The 19,182-nt window shown below is 46.2% G+C and overlaps 1 protein-coding gene across 4 annotated transcripts in view; it reads left to right on the forward strand.

The window, feature by feature from the left end:
• TXNDC16 (thioredoxin domain containing 16) overlaps nt 1-19,182 on the forward strand; it is a 79,699-nt gene that overhangs the window by 11,347 nt on the left and 49,170 nt on the right. For 2 of the 4 annotated variants that reach the window (XM_084630816.1, XM_084630814.1), the window contains 6 exons: nt 10,853-11,056; nt 12,360-12,460; nt 13,453-13,526; nt 15,138-15,212; nt 15,522-15,643; nt 15,911-16,001. In XM_084630816.1, coding sequence (XP_084486942.1) covers nt 10,888-11,056; nt 12,360-12,460; nt 13,453-13,526; nt 15,138-15,212; nt 15,522-15,643; nt 15,911-16,001 — 632 coding nt within the window. In that variant the 5' untranslated portion in view covers nt 10,853-10,887. Of the gene's footprint in view, nt 1-3,973; nt 4,023-10,852; nt 11,057-12,359; nt 12,461-13,452; nt 13,527-15,137; nt 15,213-15,521; nt 15,644-15,910; nt 16,002-19,182 lie in introns of all 4 variants that reach the window. The other 2 variants (XM_084630815.1, XM_084630817.1) reach the window with 2 other exon arrangements.

Raw genomic sequence — 19,182 nt, forward strand, 5'->3', positions numbered from 1 at the left:
CCAGCTCCTCCTCAGACCTGTCTCCCTTCTCCCTTCTTCCCACTGGTTCCAGTCTCCCCCCAGCTCCTCATCTTATCTCAGTCTCCCTGCCCACCCATGGCTCCCAGCCATCACCCTCCATTTCCCTCCCTGGTTCCCAGCCTTGTCTTCTTGCCCAGCTTGTCTCTGGCTCCCATTTGGCTCCCACTCCCATCCTTACCCAGGCCCAGTCTCCCCCCGACTCAACTCCCAGTATCAGTTTCTCCCTCCCTCCCCCTGCCATCTTTGGAGCGCGGCGGAAGCTCCCGAGAAGTGGGGGGGCCACAGGCATGCGGACCGGGGCCCCGCCCATGCTCCACCCCTGCTCTGCTCTGAGGCCCTGCTCCCCTTGGCTTCTTCCCCCGGGGTTCTGCCCATGCTGCACCGCGTCTGTCCCCCACTCCGCCTGTTTCCCTGAGGCCCCCCTGCCTGCCGCTCGCTCCTTTCCAGCTCAGGGGACGGGGCGGAGAGGCACAAGCGGCAGCTGGAGGGGTTTGGGGGGAGGGAATGGAGAGGTGCAAGCAGCAGGCGGGGGGGGCCCTCTGGGGAAGAGGCCAAGTGGGGCCTTGGGGCACAGTGGGGGTGGAGTGCGGGGGGGGGAGCTTTTGGGGAGGAGGCCGAGCTGGGGCTGACATGGCGATATAAGAACTTGAGCCCTTTCTATACCAGCTCTTCCACTCTTGCTGCACCATGTTCCCCTGATGCAAGTCCCAAATTATCCTTCAGGTAAAATCCCCCATCCAAAGCCCATCCCCGGCCAGGGCAATATCCGAGTGCTGTCATACGCAGGGGCTTCCCGTGTTTGCTCTTATCTTGGCTTGCTGTGGGTGACTGCTCTCTGCTCACATTTACAGGAAACCACTCCTGCCGCATCTCAGGGCCTGTTCTGTCTTTGTCACGGTCAGATTTGCACCCACGTAAATGGGGGGAGAACTGATTCCAGCAACTTTACAGAAGTAACCCGGCTTCCTCTCTTACATCTTCTGTACAAAGTCCAGTTCTTATTTACCTAACTACAACGTTAGAAGTGCCCCACATCTAAGCATTTCTCCACTCTCCATTTGTATCTGGCTGTCCAGTTTATCTACCTGCATGTCGAAAGTGCCTGTCACTGAAGGCTCTGGCTCCATTTGGGAATAGCTCAGACTCATCTATCTGTGCAGCCAAACTGGTGCTGACCCCTCAGGCTGGACAAAGGCAAACTATAGAGACAAGGTGGGCGAAGTAATAACGACATCGTGCATCCACTGTGGGAAAGGGACTGAGAGGCTTTTTCCATTGGACCGTATGAACTGGAACCATAAACTCAATGAACATTAAATCCCACCAAAGGAGGGTAGATCCATCCCCATCATTGTATCTGCTCATTCTACTCCACACCTGAACATAGCCACTGTATGGACAACATACCCCCATATCTCAATGTCTGTGCTTTGACCGGTTAAACTTTTACCCCCAATCAGGGAGATTGCAGATTATGTATTCCTTATGCCACCCGCTCCTAACCGAATTTCGCACCCCTTGATAATCTGTACCTTATTCCCTGATAACCAGAAACTTCTGTGCTTGAACTCTGTACCGTTTCCTTTTTATTTCAACATTATCTTAATGTAACCCTTCTGCCCATCAGAGTTGGCAGCAACAAGGGCCGGGTTCAATATCTAGGGGGTCCATTGCAATAGCACAATGCAAACCGGCTCGAGCCCCCACCCCACCTGGGACAAATATATACCACCCCCGCTGGGCGCCTCCAAGAGGCAATACTTCCCCTCTCGCAAGCGCATAGTCTGAGTGTAGCAAAAAGCCTTTTAATAACAGAGAGAAACAATGTGCCATTATGTTGGGGAAATGCCACCAACAGGATTCATAACACAACCCATGAGCAAAAAACCCACTCCAAGCAAATTGGGGCATGCCCCTTTCCCTTTGGTTCTTGAGTCCAGCAACCCAAAATCACCCAAAGTCCCAAAAGTCCAATGACCCAAAAGTCTCTGTCCCTGGTCAGGGCAGCCCCAGAGTTCAAAAGTTTATCTACAGAGCTTTGCCTCCCAACCTGGCTGGAGATGGGGGCAGAGGTAAGAGGCACCTTACCTGATCTGAAGCTGACCGCCCCACAGCTCCATAGGCCTTCGCTCTGCTCCGCTCCGCCAGCCGCCCCACAAACTGCTTTGCTCAGCTCCGCTCCACGGCCCACATGCAGCTCCCGCCGTCCAGCCATCCACGAACCGCTCCGCGCCCCACCAGCTGCTCCCGCTGTCCTATGAACTGCTCTACCAGCCTGTCCACAAGGCACTCCAGCCATCCCGCAAACTGCTCCACAATAGATCTTCAGGCTCCCCCACTACTTAACACAACGCTCAGTGATTTCAGCTCTTAGTCAGTTCAGCTGTTTGGTGAATTCAGCTTGTAGTAGGGAAGCCTCAGTGCTGGTGCCCAAAGTGAGCTCAGCAGCCTGTAACTAGATTTCTAATGAAATCAAAATTAGCTCTGATATTCCACAGTGGAGAGAGGAGGAAGTGCAATTAGCATGTAAGACCCTCACTAAGGGGCCCATGCCACCAAGTATTAATACTTGTCCCCAGCCTCTCTCCATTCACAGAGTTTTGGAACCCATGACCCTTGCCTAGCGAGTGCTATTCAGTTGATGGTGAGTCCCTCCATCATAACAAAAGGCCAAGTACAGTTCCAAGCACAGTTCCCATAATCAGGGTAATAACAATTTATTCTTCCTGCCCCAATAACAGAGACACTGAGGATCCCGCAGCAGCCAAAGTGACCATTTGGGCAGCTATGGCCTCATTCTAGGCAGGGTGGGTGTGCCTATGCAAATGAGATCGTCCCCTGAAGTTCTTTTCCACAACTTGCCAAACCTCACCACCAGATGTCAGGGTGGAGCTCATCCTGACACTGCTTACATTAATAAAATTATTAAATCTTTTCTTGGACAAACTTTTGTTCTAGAACACTGGATTTATGGCTTGTTACAGCCGTCTGTAACCCATTGACCCCCTTTTGTCCTATGACTGAAGAGGTGTTAACGGGCCACGCTATGCTGAATGGTCCCTGACAATATGTGCTAACGACTTACCCTAAACAATCTGTTCCACCTTGCATTCTGCTCTGAGGCTGGGAATTCCTTTCCCAGACCCGACAAAGAGCTCTGTGGGGCTGGAAAGCTGGTCTCTCTCTCACCAGCTGAAGTTGGTCCAATAAAAGATATGACCTCACCCACCTTGTCTCCGTAATATCCTGCCCCCGACAGGGCTACAATTACACCGCATAAAGGCAAAGTGTGTTAATTAAGGGTTTCAGAGTAACAGCCGTGTTAGTCTGTATCCACAAAAAGAACAGGAGGACTAGTGGCACCTTAGAGACTAATCAATTTGTTTGAGCATAAGCCTTCGAATGCATCCGATGAAGTGGGCTGTAGCTCACGAAAGCTTATGCTCAAATAAATTGGTTAGTCTCTAAGGTGCCACTAGTCCTCCTGTTCTTTTGTGTTAATTAAAAGCGGCAAAGAGTCCTGTGGCACCTTAGAGACTAACCGATGTATTGGAGCATGAGCTTTCGTGGGTGAATCCCCACTTGTGCCACTACCAGGCACTAATGGCTGAGTTAGGGCTCTTGCTGAATGTGGACAAGGCTTGGACTCTAGCTAGCTCTTGCTTTGGCCGTGTGGGTTGATTCTCCAGTGCCTTGCACCCTGATTGATGATTAATACTACGGCTGAGTGGATGTGAAATGCTACCAGATTACAAAGGAACACGATATAATTGTTTGTTCCTAGCACAATGGCGTTCTTGTCTATGATTGGGGCTCCTGGGAGCTGCAGGAATTCAATAATAATAATACAATCGTCTTGCAAAGGTGTAAATGATGACGCAAGGTGCAAGACTGTGGAGAATAAGGCCTGGTGTCCGTTTCCCTATTCATTCCCACTCTTATTTACTTCTAGGCCTCCTTTCAGGATACTTCATTACGAAGCAGCAGGAATTGACCCAAAGGTAAAGCCGAACTTAGACTTCCCCCCTGTAAATCTGACTTTTTAAAATACTCCCCTCCACGTCCCAGCTTTCTCAAAAAAGACACAGAGCCCCCCAGCATTCCACCTGCCACATCTCATCCCTGGGATGGGAATTTTTGGGAAGTTTGGTGAAATTCAGAGAGAGATTTGAAAGTTACAGTGTCTCAAAAGTGTCTCTGTCACTGGAAAATGCCCTAATTCTTTCTTTTTTGAGGGGGAGGCGAACTCATCCTGTCTCCAGAAGGGTTTGGTGTCCAGCCTCCCTGTTTGTTTTATTGGCCTTGCTGGGGGAGAGGTGCCTTTGAGTTGATTTTGGGGTGGGGTGGTATTTGGGGAATTCCCAAGTTATAAAGAGCTGGTTTGACATGCACAGAGAGCACTATTTACAGTAGAAATAACGTAAACATTTATAATTTAAACTGACCTTCTGCTGACTCCAGCCTTTGCTGCAGTCACTGTTGGAGTGAGCCAGCGCTGGGGGTCATGGACAGGGGGAAGGTAAGCAGGGGCGGATCCAGGGGGCAGGAGTCCAGAAGGAGGGCATGGGGGGAGAGGGAGGGGATTGGAAAGGCAGTCGACTGGAGGTAAGGGGCACATCAAGCATTAGCATGGAGTTGGGCTCTCTGATCTTGGACTGTGGGGCTCTGCAGAAGGGGCAAGTGGAGGGGGATGCAGGACACTGGTGGGCCATGGAGGGTGATGCAGGAGACCCCGTGGGCATAGGGTTGCCAGGTGCCCAGTTTTCGACTGGAAAGTCCGGTCGAAAAGGGAACCTTGAAGTGTCCAGTCAGGTATACTGACTGGACCCAAAAGTCCGGTTAGCCAGATTATTAACCCACACCAGCCCCTGCTCAGCCGGGGCTGCCTCCTCACTGCAAGCAGGCTCCTTGTCAGGCTGCAGTAGCTCCCGTCCCAGCCCCAAAGCAGAGGGAGCCCAGTTGGGGGGTGGGGGTGGGAGAGGGAGGTGGAGACAATCCAGGGAGTGACAGGGATGGGGCGGAGAGGAGTAAGTGATGGGGGCGGGGTCTTGGGGTCCGGTTACCAACAAATTGAAAGGGGGTAGAGAGTGTGAAATGTGGGCAAATGAGAGTGGGCATGGGGGACATGTAATGGATTGAAGGGGTCTGGGGAGCCATAGAGGGAATGTGTGTGTGTGTGTGCGGGACAGATGTGTGCAGGTAGGGACTAGAAGAGATGTGGGTGGGATCAAGCAGACAGCTGGAGGAGCAGATAGAGAGGAGGGAAGAATAATGGGGGAGATGGAGGGATGCTTGGAAGAAGGCCAAGGGCCTGAACGAGATGGCAGCTACTGGGGAGCATGAGGAGTGGCAGAGAACAGGTGCCTGGGAGATCTTGCCAGGCCACAGGAAGGCCTGGAAAGGCTGGTCATTGCTGAGGGTGGGTAGGGTCCCAGGGTGGGGTGTGCAGGATCACAGTAGACGTGGCCAAGCAGTGCGTGGGACGATGGGACTGGACATAACAGGGAAAGAGCACTGGGGGGTTGAGAGAGGGTGGGGTCTTGTAAACATCTTAAAAATGTCAAACGCTTAAAATCTTCTAGGTATAAAACTTTAAGCATGTAATGTCTCCCCTCGGCGGCTCCCATAGTGCCCTGGCTGGTGGAGCCCCTGATCTGTCACACTCTGCTTCCTCCAAACCACGGAGAGAAGGACGCTGCTCTCTTTTCCCCGCGACCAAACAATGATGCTGCCTTGCAAATGCTCTTCCTGATCAACAAGCCGTCCCTGATGCAGGGGAACAAACAAGACAGCAGAGCAAAGTTAACTCCAGTTACTTTACAAACAGGGAGGAGATCATCAGAGCCTCTCAAATGAGAACGAAATTCTTCTGCTCTGTCTAAGGGGTTTCCAGAGCCGTCAGTCTCTGTACTTTATTAGGGCCTGATTCAAAGCCCATGGAGGCCAGTAGAAATCCTTCTGTTGATTGCAGTGAGTTTTGGGTCAGATTCTGTGTGCTTCCTAGCTGCTTCTCTAGGCACCACAGTGACAGAAATAATAATAATAAAGAATTATACTAATTTGAAAAAAATGTTGGAACGTGTTTAAAACTGCAGCCTGTGTTTTTCAGGCAGTATTAAAAACAATGTCTGTTTTTAGGAGACAAGTTTAAGTAGCTGGTGGAGAGTGCATTCTTTTTTACTCCTGTGGGAATTCTGCACCACTGCGCAATGCAGAATTTGTGCAGAAATTAATGTTGTGTGTGCAGACTTTCCTTTTCCCCCCTTCAGAAATGGGCTGCAGAGCTGCTGACTGCCACTATGGGCCGCTGGACCCAGCAGAGCCCAGCTCACAAATAGAAGACACTGCCGGGGGCGGGAGAGGGAAGGAGCTGGAGGGTTCCTGGCAGCAGCAGTTCCCCGCAGTCCCTGAAGGAAAGAGGAGGTGTGCAGGGAACTCCCCATGAACCCAGGACCCAGCATCAGGCTGTTTCTCCCTCTGGATCCTTGGGCGTCCATGGTAGGTCTCTGGGGCGGAGGGCGCAGAGAAACAGGAACTGGTTGTCATAGGGGTTTTTTTAACTCTCTACTTCTGGAGGAATTTTTTTGTCTGTACTATGACAGGTTTCAGAGTAGCAGCCGTGTTAGTCTGTATCCGCAAAAAGAAAAGGAGGACTTGTGGCAGCTCAGGAAAGCTTATGCTCAAATAAATTGGTTAGTCTCTAAGGTGCCACAAGTCCTCCTTTTCTTTTTGTCTGTACTGTTACAGACATACTTACTGACAGGTATTTTGAAATAAATTACCAAAATAATTGAAACTGGCATGATTATATAGTGTTGTTTTGACAAATAAAATATGCAGAATTTTAAAATATTGTGCACAGAATTTCTCATTTTTTGGTACAGAATTTTAATTTTTTTGGTGCAGAATTCTCCCAGGAGTACTTCTTATGCCCCTGGATATTAAGCATCACTCAACAAGGAGCAGACAGATACAATGGCATGTACTGATGGCGGTGCTTATTATTCAGCTTGGTCGAATTAGATTTTTATAATTTTGATGGATAATATCAACATATTTTTAAGCATTTTTTCTCTTTGTATCAATTTACATTTTCATTTACAATTTACATTTACATTTACAATTTACATTTACAGTTGCATGAAATGCTGGGGAAGGGTCAGACAATTATTTAGACATTGAGATTCAACAGTTAAGGCTTTATAAACCATGTAAATAAATTGTCAATATCACGTATCAAACTATACAAAGGAAATATCCTTAATTCAACAAATCATACCTGTTTTTACTGTTCATTTGCTAGTCTCTTTGTAACCAGCCTAATTCAAAAGTCTAAATCACTCAGTTTTGACTCTTAAGTTCTCAAACAGCATTTTGCTTACTTCACCTACCTGTACATTTAGATTATTATAGAAGGAAATATATTTTCATGGGTTAGTGTGTGTGCGGTGCAATCAATGTTTATTGACGTTTACCAATAAAAATCTAATCCTTCGAAGCCTACTTACTATAAAGTGGAATTTGTGTGTACGTGTTTTTTAAAGTGTCCTGTTTTCCATGCAGAGAGCAGGAAAGGCAGAGTACTTGAACACAGAGCGAGAACCTGAAGATTAGGTGGCTCTGTCTCTTTGCTAACTATCTCTGCTGTTGGAGGGTGGCCGGATTTTTTGTTTGTTTTTGAGCACTACTGCTATAACAGCCTCAGTTTGTTGGGGTTGCCAACCTTCCAGGATTGTTCTGGAGTCTCCAGGATTCAAAGATTAATCTTTAATTAAAGATTATGTCATGTGATGAAACCTCCAGAAATGCGTCCAACCAAAATTGGCAGCCCTAATAGCTGGGAGCACAGATGTCACAATATACGGTCTCATGGTCTGTCCTAAACAAGAGGTGTTGAGTAAAGAAATCATCTGCAGCTATAGTGCAAAACAAAGGGGCTTCTATGCAGCTTGAATCCCAGCTTTGTCTCCCTTGTTTGCCAGGGGACCACACCTAGTTTGGAACACTATACAGCGAGCAGTGACATCTAGTGGCTGAATCGTATATTGCAAACAAACATTACAAACCCTAGGACAAAATACAACATGGTTTTACAAAAGGTAGATCTTGCCAAACCAACCTGATCTCCTTCTTTGAGAAAGTAACAGATTTATTAGACAAAAGAAACGCAGTGGATCTAATTTACCTAAATTTCAGTAAGGCGTTTGATACGGTGCCACATGGGGAATTGTTAGTTAAATTGGAAAAGATGGGGATCAATATAAAAATTGAAAGGTGGATAAGGAATTGGTTAAAAGGGAGACTACAGGGGATCATACTGAAAGGTGAACTGTCAGACTGGAGAGAGGTTACCAGTGGAGTTCCTCAGGGATCGGTTTTGGGACCAATCTTATTTAATCTTTTTATTACTGACCTCGGCACAAAAGGTGGGAGTGTGCTAATAAAGTTTGCGGATGATACAAAGCTGGGAGGTATTGCCAATTTAGAGAGAGACCGGGATATCCTACAGGAGGATCTGGATGACCTTGTAAACTGGAGTAATAGTAATAGAATGAAATTTAATAGTGAGAAGTGCAAGGTCATGCATTTAGGGATTAATAACAAGAATTTTAGTTATAAGCTGGGGACGCATCAATTAGAAGTAACAGAGGAGGAGAAGGACCTTGGAGTATTGGTTGTCCACAGGATGACTATGAGCCACCAATGTGATGTGGCCAGTGAAAAAAGCTAATGTGGTCTTGGGATGCATCAGGTGAGGTATTTCCAGTAGAGATAAGGAGGTTTTAGTACTGTTATACAAGGCACTGGTGAGACCTCACCTGGAATACTGTGTGCAGTTCTGGTCTCCCATGTTTAAGAAGGATGAATTCAAACTGGAACAGGTACAGAGAAGGGCTACTAGGATGATCTGAGGAATGGAAAACCTGTCTTATGAAAGGAGACTCAAGGAGCTTGGCTTGTTTAGCCTAACCAAAAGAAGGTTGAGGGGAGATATGATTGCTCTCTCTAAATATATCAGAGGGATAAATACCGGATAGGGAGAGGAATTATTTAAGCTCAGTACCAATGTGGACACAAGAACAAATGGATATAAACTGGCCATCGGGAAGTTTAGACTAGAAATTAGATGAAGGTTTCTAACCATCAGAGGAGTGAAGTTCTGGAATAGCCTTCCAAGGGAAGCAGTGGGGGCAAAAGACCTATCTGGCTTCAAGATTAAACTCGATAAGTTTATGGAGGAGATGGTATGATGGGATAACATGATTTTGGCAATTAATTGATCTTTAACTATTCATAGTAAATAGGCCCAATGGCCTGTGATGGGATGTTAGATGGGGTGGAATCTGAGTTACTACAGAGAATTCTTTCCTGGGTATCTGGCTGGTGAATCTTGCCCACATGCTCAGGGTTCAGCTGATCGCTATATTTGGGGTCGGGAAGGAATTTTCCTCCAGGCCAGATTGGAAGAGGCCCTGCGGGTTTTTCACCTTCCTCTGTAGCATGGGGCACGGGCCACTTGCTGGAGGATTCTCTGCACCTTGACGTCTTTAAACCATGATTTGAGGACTTCAATAGCCCAGACATAGGTGAGATGTTTATTGCAGGAGTGGATGGGTCAGATTCTGTGGCCTGCATTGTGCAGGAATTCAAACTAAATGATCATAATGGTCCCTTCTGACCTTAATATCTATGAATCTATGAATCTATTACACAGGAGAATCAAATATGGGTGACATTTTCTAATCCTGCAATGTTCTTGCAAAGATTCCTTATTATATGTGTTGGTTCTGGATAGAAGAACAGCACTCCGTAGCTTTGGGAGGTTTGATGAACTGGATGCATGATTTTTGCTGGGTCGAGCTCACCCAAAGGCCAAGGGTCTGTGGGAGGCTCCCCAACAGAGCCACGTTGCAGCGTTGCTAGTGTGTGTGTGTGTGTGGGGGGGCAGCCATGGAGAGAGCAACCCATTAAGATTCAGGGGGTTCTGTATCAGCTCCTCAGCAAGCAGCATGGCGGGGCGGAGAGGGGGAGCCACTACTGGTTACACAGATCCTGCTGCAGGAGCTCTGGCCCCTGTGCCGGTCCAGGGATGGCAATTGCAACTGCAGGGCTGGCCTACATCCTGCGCAAAAAAGTTGGAGGCTAGATCCAGCTCCCAAAGTTTCATAGAGGTCCCCACTCCAGCTTTGCCTCAAGGAGAAGAGGGTGTGACTTTCACCTTCTGTGCGTGGATGAGGGGGAAATGCAATAAATATCTCACGTGTCTGTTCTCTTCTTAAACAATTTGTGCCCAGTAAAAAGGCTTGGCTGGCCCTTGTGTTACCGTGATTTCACTCTAATGGAACTGGTGTAAAACTGGAGTAAAGAAACAGCTAATCAGGCCTTTTGGGAAGCTCTTTGTTCATGCAAGTCATGATCAGTAGAGTGTGTGAAGCTAGTTTGATCCTAATCAGTTACTAACAAGAAACTGGGGAGGGGGAGTTGTGATCTGAAATATCTGTATGTAGGTGGGCACTGTTTTCATTGCTGGACACTTGACTTTCTCTAACCATCTCAAAAAAACCAAAACCAAACCAACTAAACAAAAATCCCCAGCCCCAAACCACAACCACAGAGGGTTTTGCAGTTGCAAATGTAATTAATAAGAAACAGGAACGGCCTGCAATTGTAATCAACATTAGCTTTGCTGTAACTGAATCCATCTGCTATTTTTACAGTTAGATAAACTCGCATTTTAATCGTTGGTGTTTATTGGCCTCGTCACATTTGTAAATTACAGTCACAGATCTGGAAATCTATGTAAACAGCAAGCACATTTTTTTTTTTCCAGACGTGGCTTCTGCAGTGACTTTAACTGAGGAAATCATGCTCCCCCAAATGAACGGAAGGCTTTCTTGCTGCTCTCTCCTCCTGTTATGTACTTGTTACATGTCTGCGGCAAGAAATGCAAATACACTGCAAGAGCTGAGCCCCCAGGAGTATTTTGGTAGCTTGCAGCCGGGAAGAGCATCCCTAGTTTATTTTAGTCGAGACGGTATGTATTTTAAATGCGTGGGGGTTCTCATTATCCTGGCTTCGCAGGAGAAATAAGCAACTCGAGGGGAATGTTTCACGTGCTTGTGAGAGGGAATAACATTGTAGCTGTGGAAAAGGCCTCTTTGGCAATGGCGCAAATCAAATGGTCACAGTTCTTGGAAAAGTTGAAACCCTAAATAGTTTGACAGAACACCTCTTAGAGCAGGAATTTACCAAACCCCCTGCATATTCCCGGTGATCACAGAAATGTGAGGAGGGGAGCACTTTCCTATTGTTGTTCCTGTTGGAGGCATCCAACCTGTAGGTTGAGCGGCCTGGGAAGATCCCTGTGTCTTTGTCAGACCCTGTTGCCTTCATCGGCGCTCTGTGTGCGCATAAGGAACTCCTCTTGTGGACTAGCTTGCTGAAAGGGGGTTGTATTTCTCTCCAAAAGTGCCTCCTTGGGGGAAGAGGAAGTAACACTGCCCCTCTCTGTAAAATGGGAAACTGAGGCAAATAAGGCCAGCTTGTCATACCTGTATCTGTGTTGACGAGTAGCTTATGCCACAAGTAGCCCTGCTGAAATCAGTGGGGAAACTTGTGGAGCAAGATACTACTCAGTGCGAGTAAGGGTAACTCAGTCTGGTCCAGAGAGATTAGGTGACATTAGGTTTTGTTCTAGCTACTCTACCTGGTAATCAAGAGGACCAGAGATACAGAGAAACCAGCTCTTATTGCCTTGCACAATGACAGGTTTCAGAGTAGCAGCCGTGTTAGTCTGTATCCGCAAAAAGAACAGGAGTACTTGTGGCATCTTAGAGACTAACCAATTTATTAGAGCATAAGCTTTCGTGAGCTACAGCTCACTTCATCGGATGCATACAGTGGAAAAAGAGACTGCTGAATTGGAATTAATTTGCAAACTGGATACAATTAACTTAGGCTTGAATAAAGACTGGGAGTGGATGCGTCATTACACAAAGTAAAACTATTTCCCCATGTTTATTTCCCCTCCAACTGTTCTGGTAAAGTGCTGGAAATGGCCCACCTTGATTATCACTACAAAAGGTCCCATGTTGTGTGTCATCTGTCCCTCTCCCCCCCCCCCCCCGCCTGCTGGTAATAGCTCACCTTTCCTGGTCACTCTTGTTACAGTGTGTCTGGTAATACCCATTGTCTCATGTTCTCTGTGTATATAAAATCTCCCCACTGTATTTTCCACTGAATGCATCCGATGAAGTGAGCTGTAGCTCACAAAAGCTTATGCTCTAATAAATTGGTTAGTCTCTAAGGTGCCACAAGTCCTCCTTTTCTTTTTACAGCTCTTATTGGTGTTTCAGTTTCTCCAGGTGCCCGTCTGTTTCTGGAACAGCTAGAGAACTCAGTTGGAGCGCTCCAGGACTATGGGATTTCAGTGGTGAAGGTAAATGAACATGTCATTTATTTTCCTAGCTGAGAAATGTAGACGTCTGTTATCTGGTGGGGCCGTAATTCTGATCACATGGGCACATGGGACAGTTCTCCATACAGGTGGTTATGCTGTCACTGTCTGCGTAACAGATGTATTAATGTGTTGACAGCAGATAATTCTCTCTATACTCCAGCACTAGCATTGCGAGGCTGCTCGCTGGGAAGGTGCTGCTGTCATCTGCCCGATCCTGCAGTTGGCTCTCTGCTGGCAAACCCCCGGCTTGCATGGAACTCCATTAAACTCAGTTGGATTCCATGTGAGTGCAGGAGTCTCCCTACATGGATCATGGCCAGGGACTCCCATGATACATCCCCTCCCATCTCCAGTAGGGGAGGTCATGGTGCATCATGGGCGATGTAGTCCGAGCCCTGCCCACAGAGGACAATGGGAGGCACTATGGCAGCATTTCTAAACGGTTATATTTTCAATATTCAAATTTTGGCTGGAAAAAAAATCTACATTTACTGTGGGGGGGACGGACATTTTTCAACGAGCTGAACCTTTAATCCTTATCCTGAGGCAGGTTCAGAGATGACCTTTTGGCTGAAATTTCACATGCTTGCTTTCAGTTTGAGGAGAAGCATAAAGAAATTTTCCTCAGCCTTTTCTATTAAGACATAAATGTTATCCTACTATGCAGATTAGTACATTGCTATCCAAACATAGTTTGGGCTTCCTATAGGAGTAACTGGGTGAAACTGAATGAAGGTAGCTAAATTATGTTTGTTTGAGAACCGTGACTTGGAATTTCCTGACTTCTGTGCTTGTAAAATCTTATCTGTAACACTGGATCCCATTCACATTATCACTTAATTGCATTTTTGCATATACAGTAGGTTTTAAAAGTTCTCTTTCATACAGTTGGACCATAAAATGCTTCCAACTTTATATATTTGTAGGTATCTGTGCATTGAGATTTATAACGACTTGTTTTACGTACCCAGGTTAATTGTCTCAAAGAAGAGGTATCAAGATACTGTGGGAAAGAAAATGCCTTAATGAAAGCATACCTATTCAGGTGAATGGAGTTTTATTGCGTTCTAGTGACTAAATAAAATACTGTGGATTGTTTTTTGAAAGCTTCTCTGTTGCAAGGATTTAAGGAAACCACGTCAGCAAGCTGACATGTCAGGCACTGGAAGGATGTAGCAATGAAGGAGACTCTTTCCATCATGATCCTTTGAAACTAGTGGAAAGAGCTCCATTTTTAGATCAGGCCCGTAAGTAGTAGACAAGCTGTCTGCCAGTCCTAGAAGCCTCTCAGATTATCCAGGAAGTACAGGGAGGAACCTTTATCTTTCAATGATGAATCAGCATGGAAGATTCAATTTAAAATTGTGATTTAGGTGAATAGATGGAATGGATACCACAAGTCACTCTTATAGAGTCCTGGAAATGTAAGGCTGGAAGGGACCTCAAGAGGTCATCTGGTCCCCGCCCTCCCCTTCCCATGCCCAGGTAGGATTAGGTATCCCTAGATAGATCATTGCCCTGTAATAGTACTAGACGGGAATGGGAGGAAGGGGTTAGACCATACAAGAGGTGCCTGGGTGAATTTAGTGTGATTTTCTTGACTTTGTTGGAGATAAGTTGCTTGGTGTTATTTTGGAGGAAACAAATATTTATACAAGGCAACTGCAGTCATTTTACACCAAGAACTGGTGTATAAGCGAACACTTTTTTGGTTTCTTTTTTAACAAACCAGGAGGCTGAAGTTACAAGGAATAGAGACGAGAGTCTGCTAGACTGCAGGATTTCATTTGGGGGAAAAAAACTGGACTGCATCTCCCATGGTTATATGACTCCCTTGATGCACTGTAGAGGTTCAGCCAGAGGGCGGACCATGATGCATCATGGGAAATGTAGTCCAGCCAGGGAGCCTGGCCCATGGAGGAGAATGGGGGCATGAGGCACCCAAATTACAACTCCCACGAGGCACTGCATGGCTCAGGAGCTATTGACCTGATCAAAAATGAAATATTTCATTTAGATTTTCATGGTGGAAAACTGAAAATATTTGGCAAAAATATTTTGTGAAAATTGGATTTTCAGTTGAAAAACACTTTGATGAAAAATTCCCAGTCAGCTCTACCCTGTGTGGCCCAGCCACCACTAGAGGGGGTCAGAGCACCACTCGGAGTAAGCATGGGTTACATTTGCTCACCACTGATCAGACTCCATACCTGACAAAGGATCTGATCCAAAGTGCACTGAAGTTAATGCAAAGTGGGCTAATTAAACGATTCGTTCTGGATCTCTTGCAGGCTTGTTACATTGAAGACACCACCAAAAGCACCTAAGTGAGTTAGGTGCTCAACTCCCATTGACGTTCACATCCCTTGCACAAGCGCTTTCCTTTTAACTGACCTGCCCCATTTAAGAGGATTCTCTTGTCTCCTCTCAGATGAGCATTTTGGGCGATGTCTGTCTAAAAGATAAATGCACTAGTTCAGCCAAAGGCATTGAGCTCAGTGCAGGAATTATATGGCCTGTTATGCTGGAGGTCAGACTGCATGATCAGAATGGTCCCTTCTGGGCTTAGAATCTGCAAAAAGAATCAGGAAATCATCTACAAGGACGAATAACCTCTATCTTGATTTATGACCTGGTGGTTTGTTCTCTTTCCCAGAGGTAACGTGTTGCTCAGAGAATTCCCCACAGATGCCCTGTTCGATGTGAATGCCATTGTAGCCAATATCCTGTTGTAAGTAGAACGAACATTCAGTGTGAAATCATTTGTTTTGTCTTTTCACTTGTTGCCTGAAGCTTTGCGTAAACATGAACTCAGTACATCCTGGGGGACTATTTTCAACTGAGCTGAAGCTGGCCTCTTTGTTGGTGTAATTTAGCCCTGCAAAATGAATTACGGAGCAAATCAGAGCAGTTGCATCTGCTGCTTCCTGAGGCAGGGAGCCAGAGGTGCACCTGCTCTGGTTTTTGCCTGCAATTGTGGGTGAAAACTCTCTGGTTTCTTTTGAAGAACGCTGTAAATGAAATTTTTATGTCTTCTCAGTGCCCTCCTCTTTAACGAAGTTAAATATATTACAACGCTGGTGGAGCTTCAGAGTCTAGAAAATTCTCTGAAGCGAAGATCAAATGTCGTTTTTGCCTATGTGCCAGCAATTGGAACACCAGGTAGTAAAATCAACCTTCCATCTTAATATCCCTTCAAGAGCTTTTTCTGTTTTTTGAGAAGATCGTGCAGAACTGAGTTTCTGACCTAGATCTCCAAACATCTTGGTTTCTTTTACAAAACGATGCAGACTCTACTGAAATGCATGCAAATTAGTCAGGCATATATTTTTCTTGACGCCGATTCCTAAAATCTGGCCCATAATATTTAGCACGGGTGAGGGAGTGGACTAAGAATGTATTAACTGGATCAATTCCTTTTTTTTTTAGAGCACAGAGCAGTAATGGAAGCTGCTTTTGTACATGGGACTGCTCACCAGTTTGTTTTAACCACAGAAGTGGCGCTGTTGAAGACCATTGGGTGGGTATAACCCTCTGAGAAAGGGTCTCATCTGAACTGCTTATGCTGTTGGGTTGGTTTGGTCACAGCCCCCCCGGTGGGAAGAAGTGCAGACCCGGGTTTTGAGTGATCCATAAGTAGCCCCGTTGAAACGAACGAGACTACTCTTGGAGGAGAGAACTCTTTGCTGTAAATGTAGCAGAATCTGGTTGTTTGCGGTCGGAGGAGCAGACGTGGGTGAACCAGGTTAGTTTCAGTAGAGCTAGCACAAGCTTTTGCCCTTACGTTGAACTGAAAGTGCAGCTGTGCTCCGAAGACTGAAAAAAGCATCTGGGATGGCACATTGGCAGCTTCTCACTGATTTCCCTAGCAAATGAAGTCACTTTACCAATGAAGAGCTGGTTTTTCTGACTGCCAGTCCCGCAGTCATCCCGGTGTCTGAGAGCCAAACTTTGTTCTTCATGACTTATGTCTTTTCCTCCTCAACTGGCTGTGGTGCTGTCAAGGTTCCTCCCCCACTCTGAACTCTAGGGTACAGATGTGGGGACCTGCATGAAAAACCTCCTAAGCTTATCTTTACCAGCTTAGGTCAAAACTTCCCCAAGGTACAAAATATTCCACCCTTTGTCCTTGGATTGGCCGCTACCACCACCAAACTAATACTGGTTACTGGGGAAGAGCTGTTTGGATGCGTCTTTCCCCCCAAAATACTTCCCAAAACCTTGCACCCCACTTCCTGGACAAGGTTTGGTAAAAAGCCTCACCAATTTGCCTAGGTGACTACAGACCCAGACCCTTGGATCTTAAGAACAATGAACAATCCTCCCAACACTTGCACCCCCCCCTTTCCTGGGAAATGTTGGATAAAAAGCCTCACCAATTTGCATAGGTGACCACAGACCCAAACCCTTGGATCTGAGAACAATGAAAAAGCATTCAGTTTTCTTACAAGAAGACTTTTAATAAAAATAGAAGTAAATAGAAATGAAGAAATCCCACCTGTAAAATCAGGATGGTAGATACCTTACAGGTACAGGAATTAGATTCAAAAACATAGAGAACCCCTCTAGGCAAAACCTTAAGTTACAAAAAAGATACACAGACAGAAATAGTTATTCTATTAAGCACAGTTCTTTTCTCAGCCATTTAAAGAAATCATAATCTAACACGTACCTAGCTAGATTACTTACTAAAAGTTCTAAGACTCCATTCCTGGTCTATCCCCGGCAAAGACAGAATATAGACAGACACACAGACCCTTTGTTTCTCTCCCTCCTCCCAGCTTTTGAAAGTATCTTGTCTCCTCATTGGTCATTTTGGTCAGGTGCCAGAGAGGTTACCTTTAGCTTCTTAACCCTTTACAGGTGAGAGGAGCTTTCCCCTGGCCAGGAGGGATTTCAAAGGGATTTACCCTTCCCTTTATATTTATGACAGGTGCCCATCTCTCAACCTGGATGTTTTAAACCCCCAAATTTACAACATTAAACAACCCCTGAAAAGTCAGAGCAGGGAGAGCTGGTGGCTCTGTCAGTCACACATGGAACCAGAGGTCAGGATTCTGGGGCGGAGGCGGGAGAGACAGAGCTCTAAAGTGAGGAAGCTGACGTTTTTGGGTGGAAGATCAGACAAATCTGTGCACCCGATTCTGTGAAGCATTAAGCCCTATAAACCCAGCATTGAGCTCCCTGGAAAAATCATGGAGCAGGTCCTCAAGGAATCAATTCTGAAGCACTTAGAGGAGAGGAAAGTGATCAGAAACAGTCAGCATGGATTCATCAGGGCAAGTCATAACGGACTAATCTAATTGCCTTCTATGGCGAGATAACTGGCTCTGTGGATGAGGGGAAAGCAGTGAACGTGTTGTTCCTTGACTTTAGCAAAGCTTTTGACACGGTCTCCCACAGTATTCTTGCCAGCAAGTTAAAGAAGTATGGGCTGGATGAATGGACTATAAGGTGGATAGAAAGTTGGCTAGATTGTCGGGCTCAACAGGTAGTGATCAATGGCTCCATGTCTAGTTGGCAGCCAGTATCAAGTGGAGTGCCCCAAGAGTCGGTCCTCAGGCCGGTTTTGTTCAATATCTTCATAAATGATCTGGAGGATGGTGTGGATTGCACCCTCAGCAAGTTTGCAGATGACATTAAAGTGGGAGGAGAGGTAGATACGCTGGAGGGTAGGGATAGGATACAGAGGGACCTAGACAAATTAGAGGATTGGGCCAAAACAAATCTGATGAGGTTCAACAAGGACAAGTACAGAGTCCTGCACTTAGGACAGAAGAATCCCATGCACCGCTGCAGACTAGGGACTGAGTGGCTCGGCAGCAGTTCTGCAGAAAAGGACCTAGAGGTGACAGTGCACGAGAAGCTGGATATGAGTCAGCAGTGTGCCCTTGTTGCCAAGAAGGCCAACGGCATTTTGGGATGTATAAGTAGGGGCATTGCCAGCAGATTGAGGGACGTGATCGTTCCTCTCTATTCGACTTTGGTGAGGCCTCATCTGGAGTACTGTGTCCAGTTTTGGGCCCCACTCTACAAGAAGGATGTGGAAAAATTGGAAAACGTCCAGCAGAGGACAACAAAAATGATTAGGGGACTGGAATACATGAGTTATGAGGAGAGGCTGAGGGAACTGGATTGTTTAGTCTGCGGAAGAGAAGAATGTGTGGGGATTTGATAGCTGCTTTCAACTACCTGAAAGGGGGTTCCAAAGAGGATGGATCTAGACTGTTCTCAGTGGTACCAGATGACAGAACAAGGAGTAATGGTCTCAAGTTGCAGTGGGGGAGGTTTAGGTTGGATATTAGGAAAAACTTTTTCACTAGGAGGGTGGCGAAACACTGGAATGCGTTACCTAGGGAGGTGGTGGAATCTCCTTCCTTAGAAGTTTTTAAGGTCAAGCTTGACAAAGCCCTGGCTGGGATGATTTAGTTGGGGATTGGTCCTGCTTTGAGCAGGGGGTAGGACTAGATGACCTCCTGAGGTCCCTTCCAACCCTGATATTCTATGTTTCTGTGATCGAAGTGTTCTCCGACTGGTTTTTGAATGTTGTAATTCTTGACGTCTGATATGTGTCCATTTATTCTTTTATGTAGAGACTATCCGGTTTGGCCAATGTACATGGCAGAGGGGCATTGCTGACACATGATGGCATATATCACATTGGTAGATGTGCAGGTGAACGAGCCTCTGATAGTGTGGCT

This window comes from Lepidochelys olivacea (genome assembly GCF_965140295.1).
Source record: "Lepidochelys olivacea isolate rLepOli2 genome assembly, chromosome: 6".
Lineage (NCBI taxonomy): Eukaryota > Metazoa > Chordata > Testudines > Cheloniidae > Lepidochelys > Lepidochelys olivacea.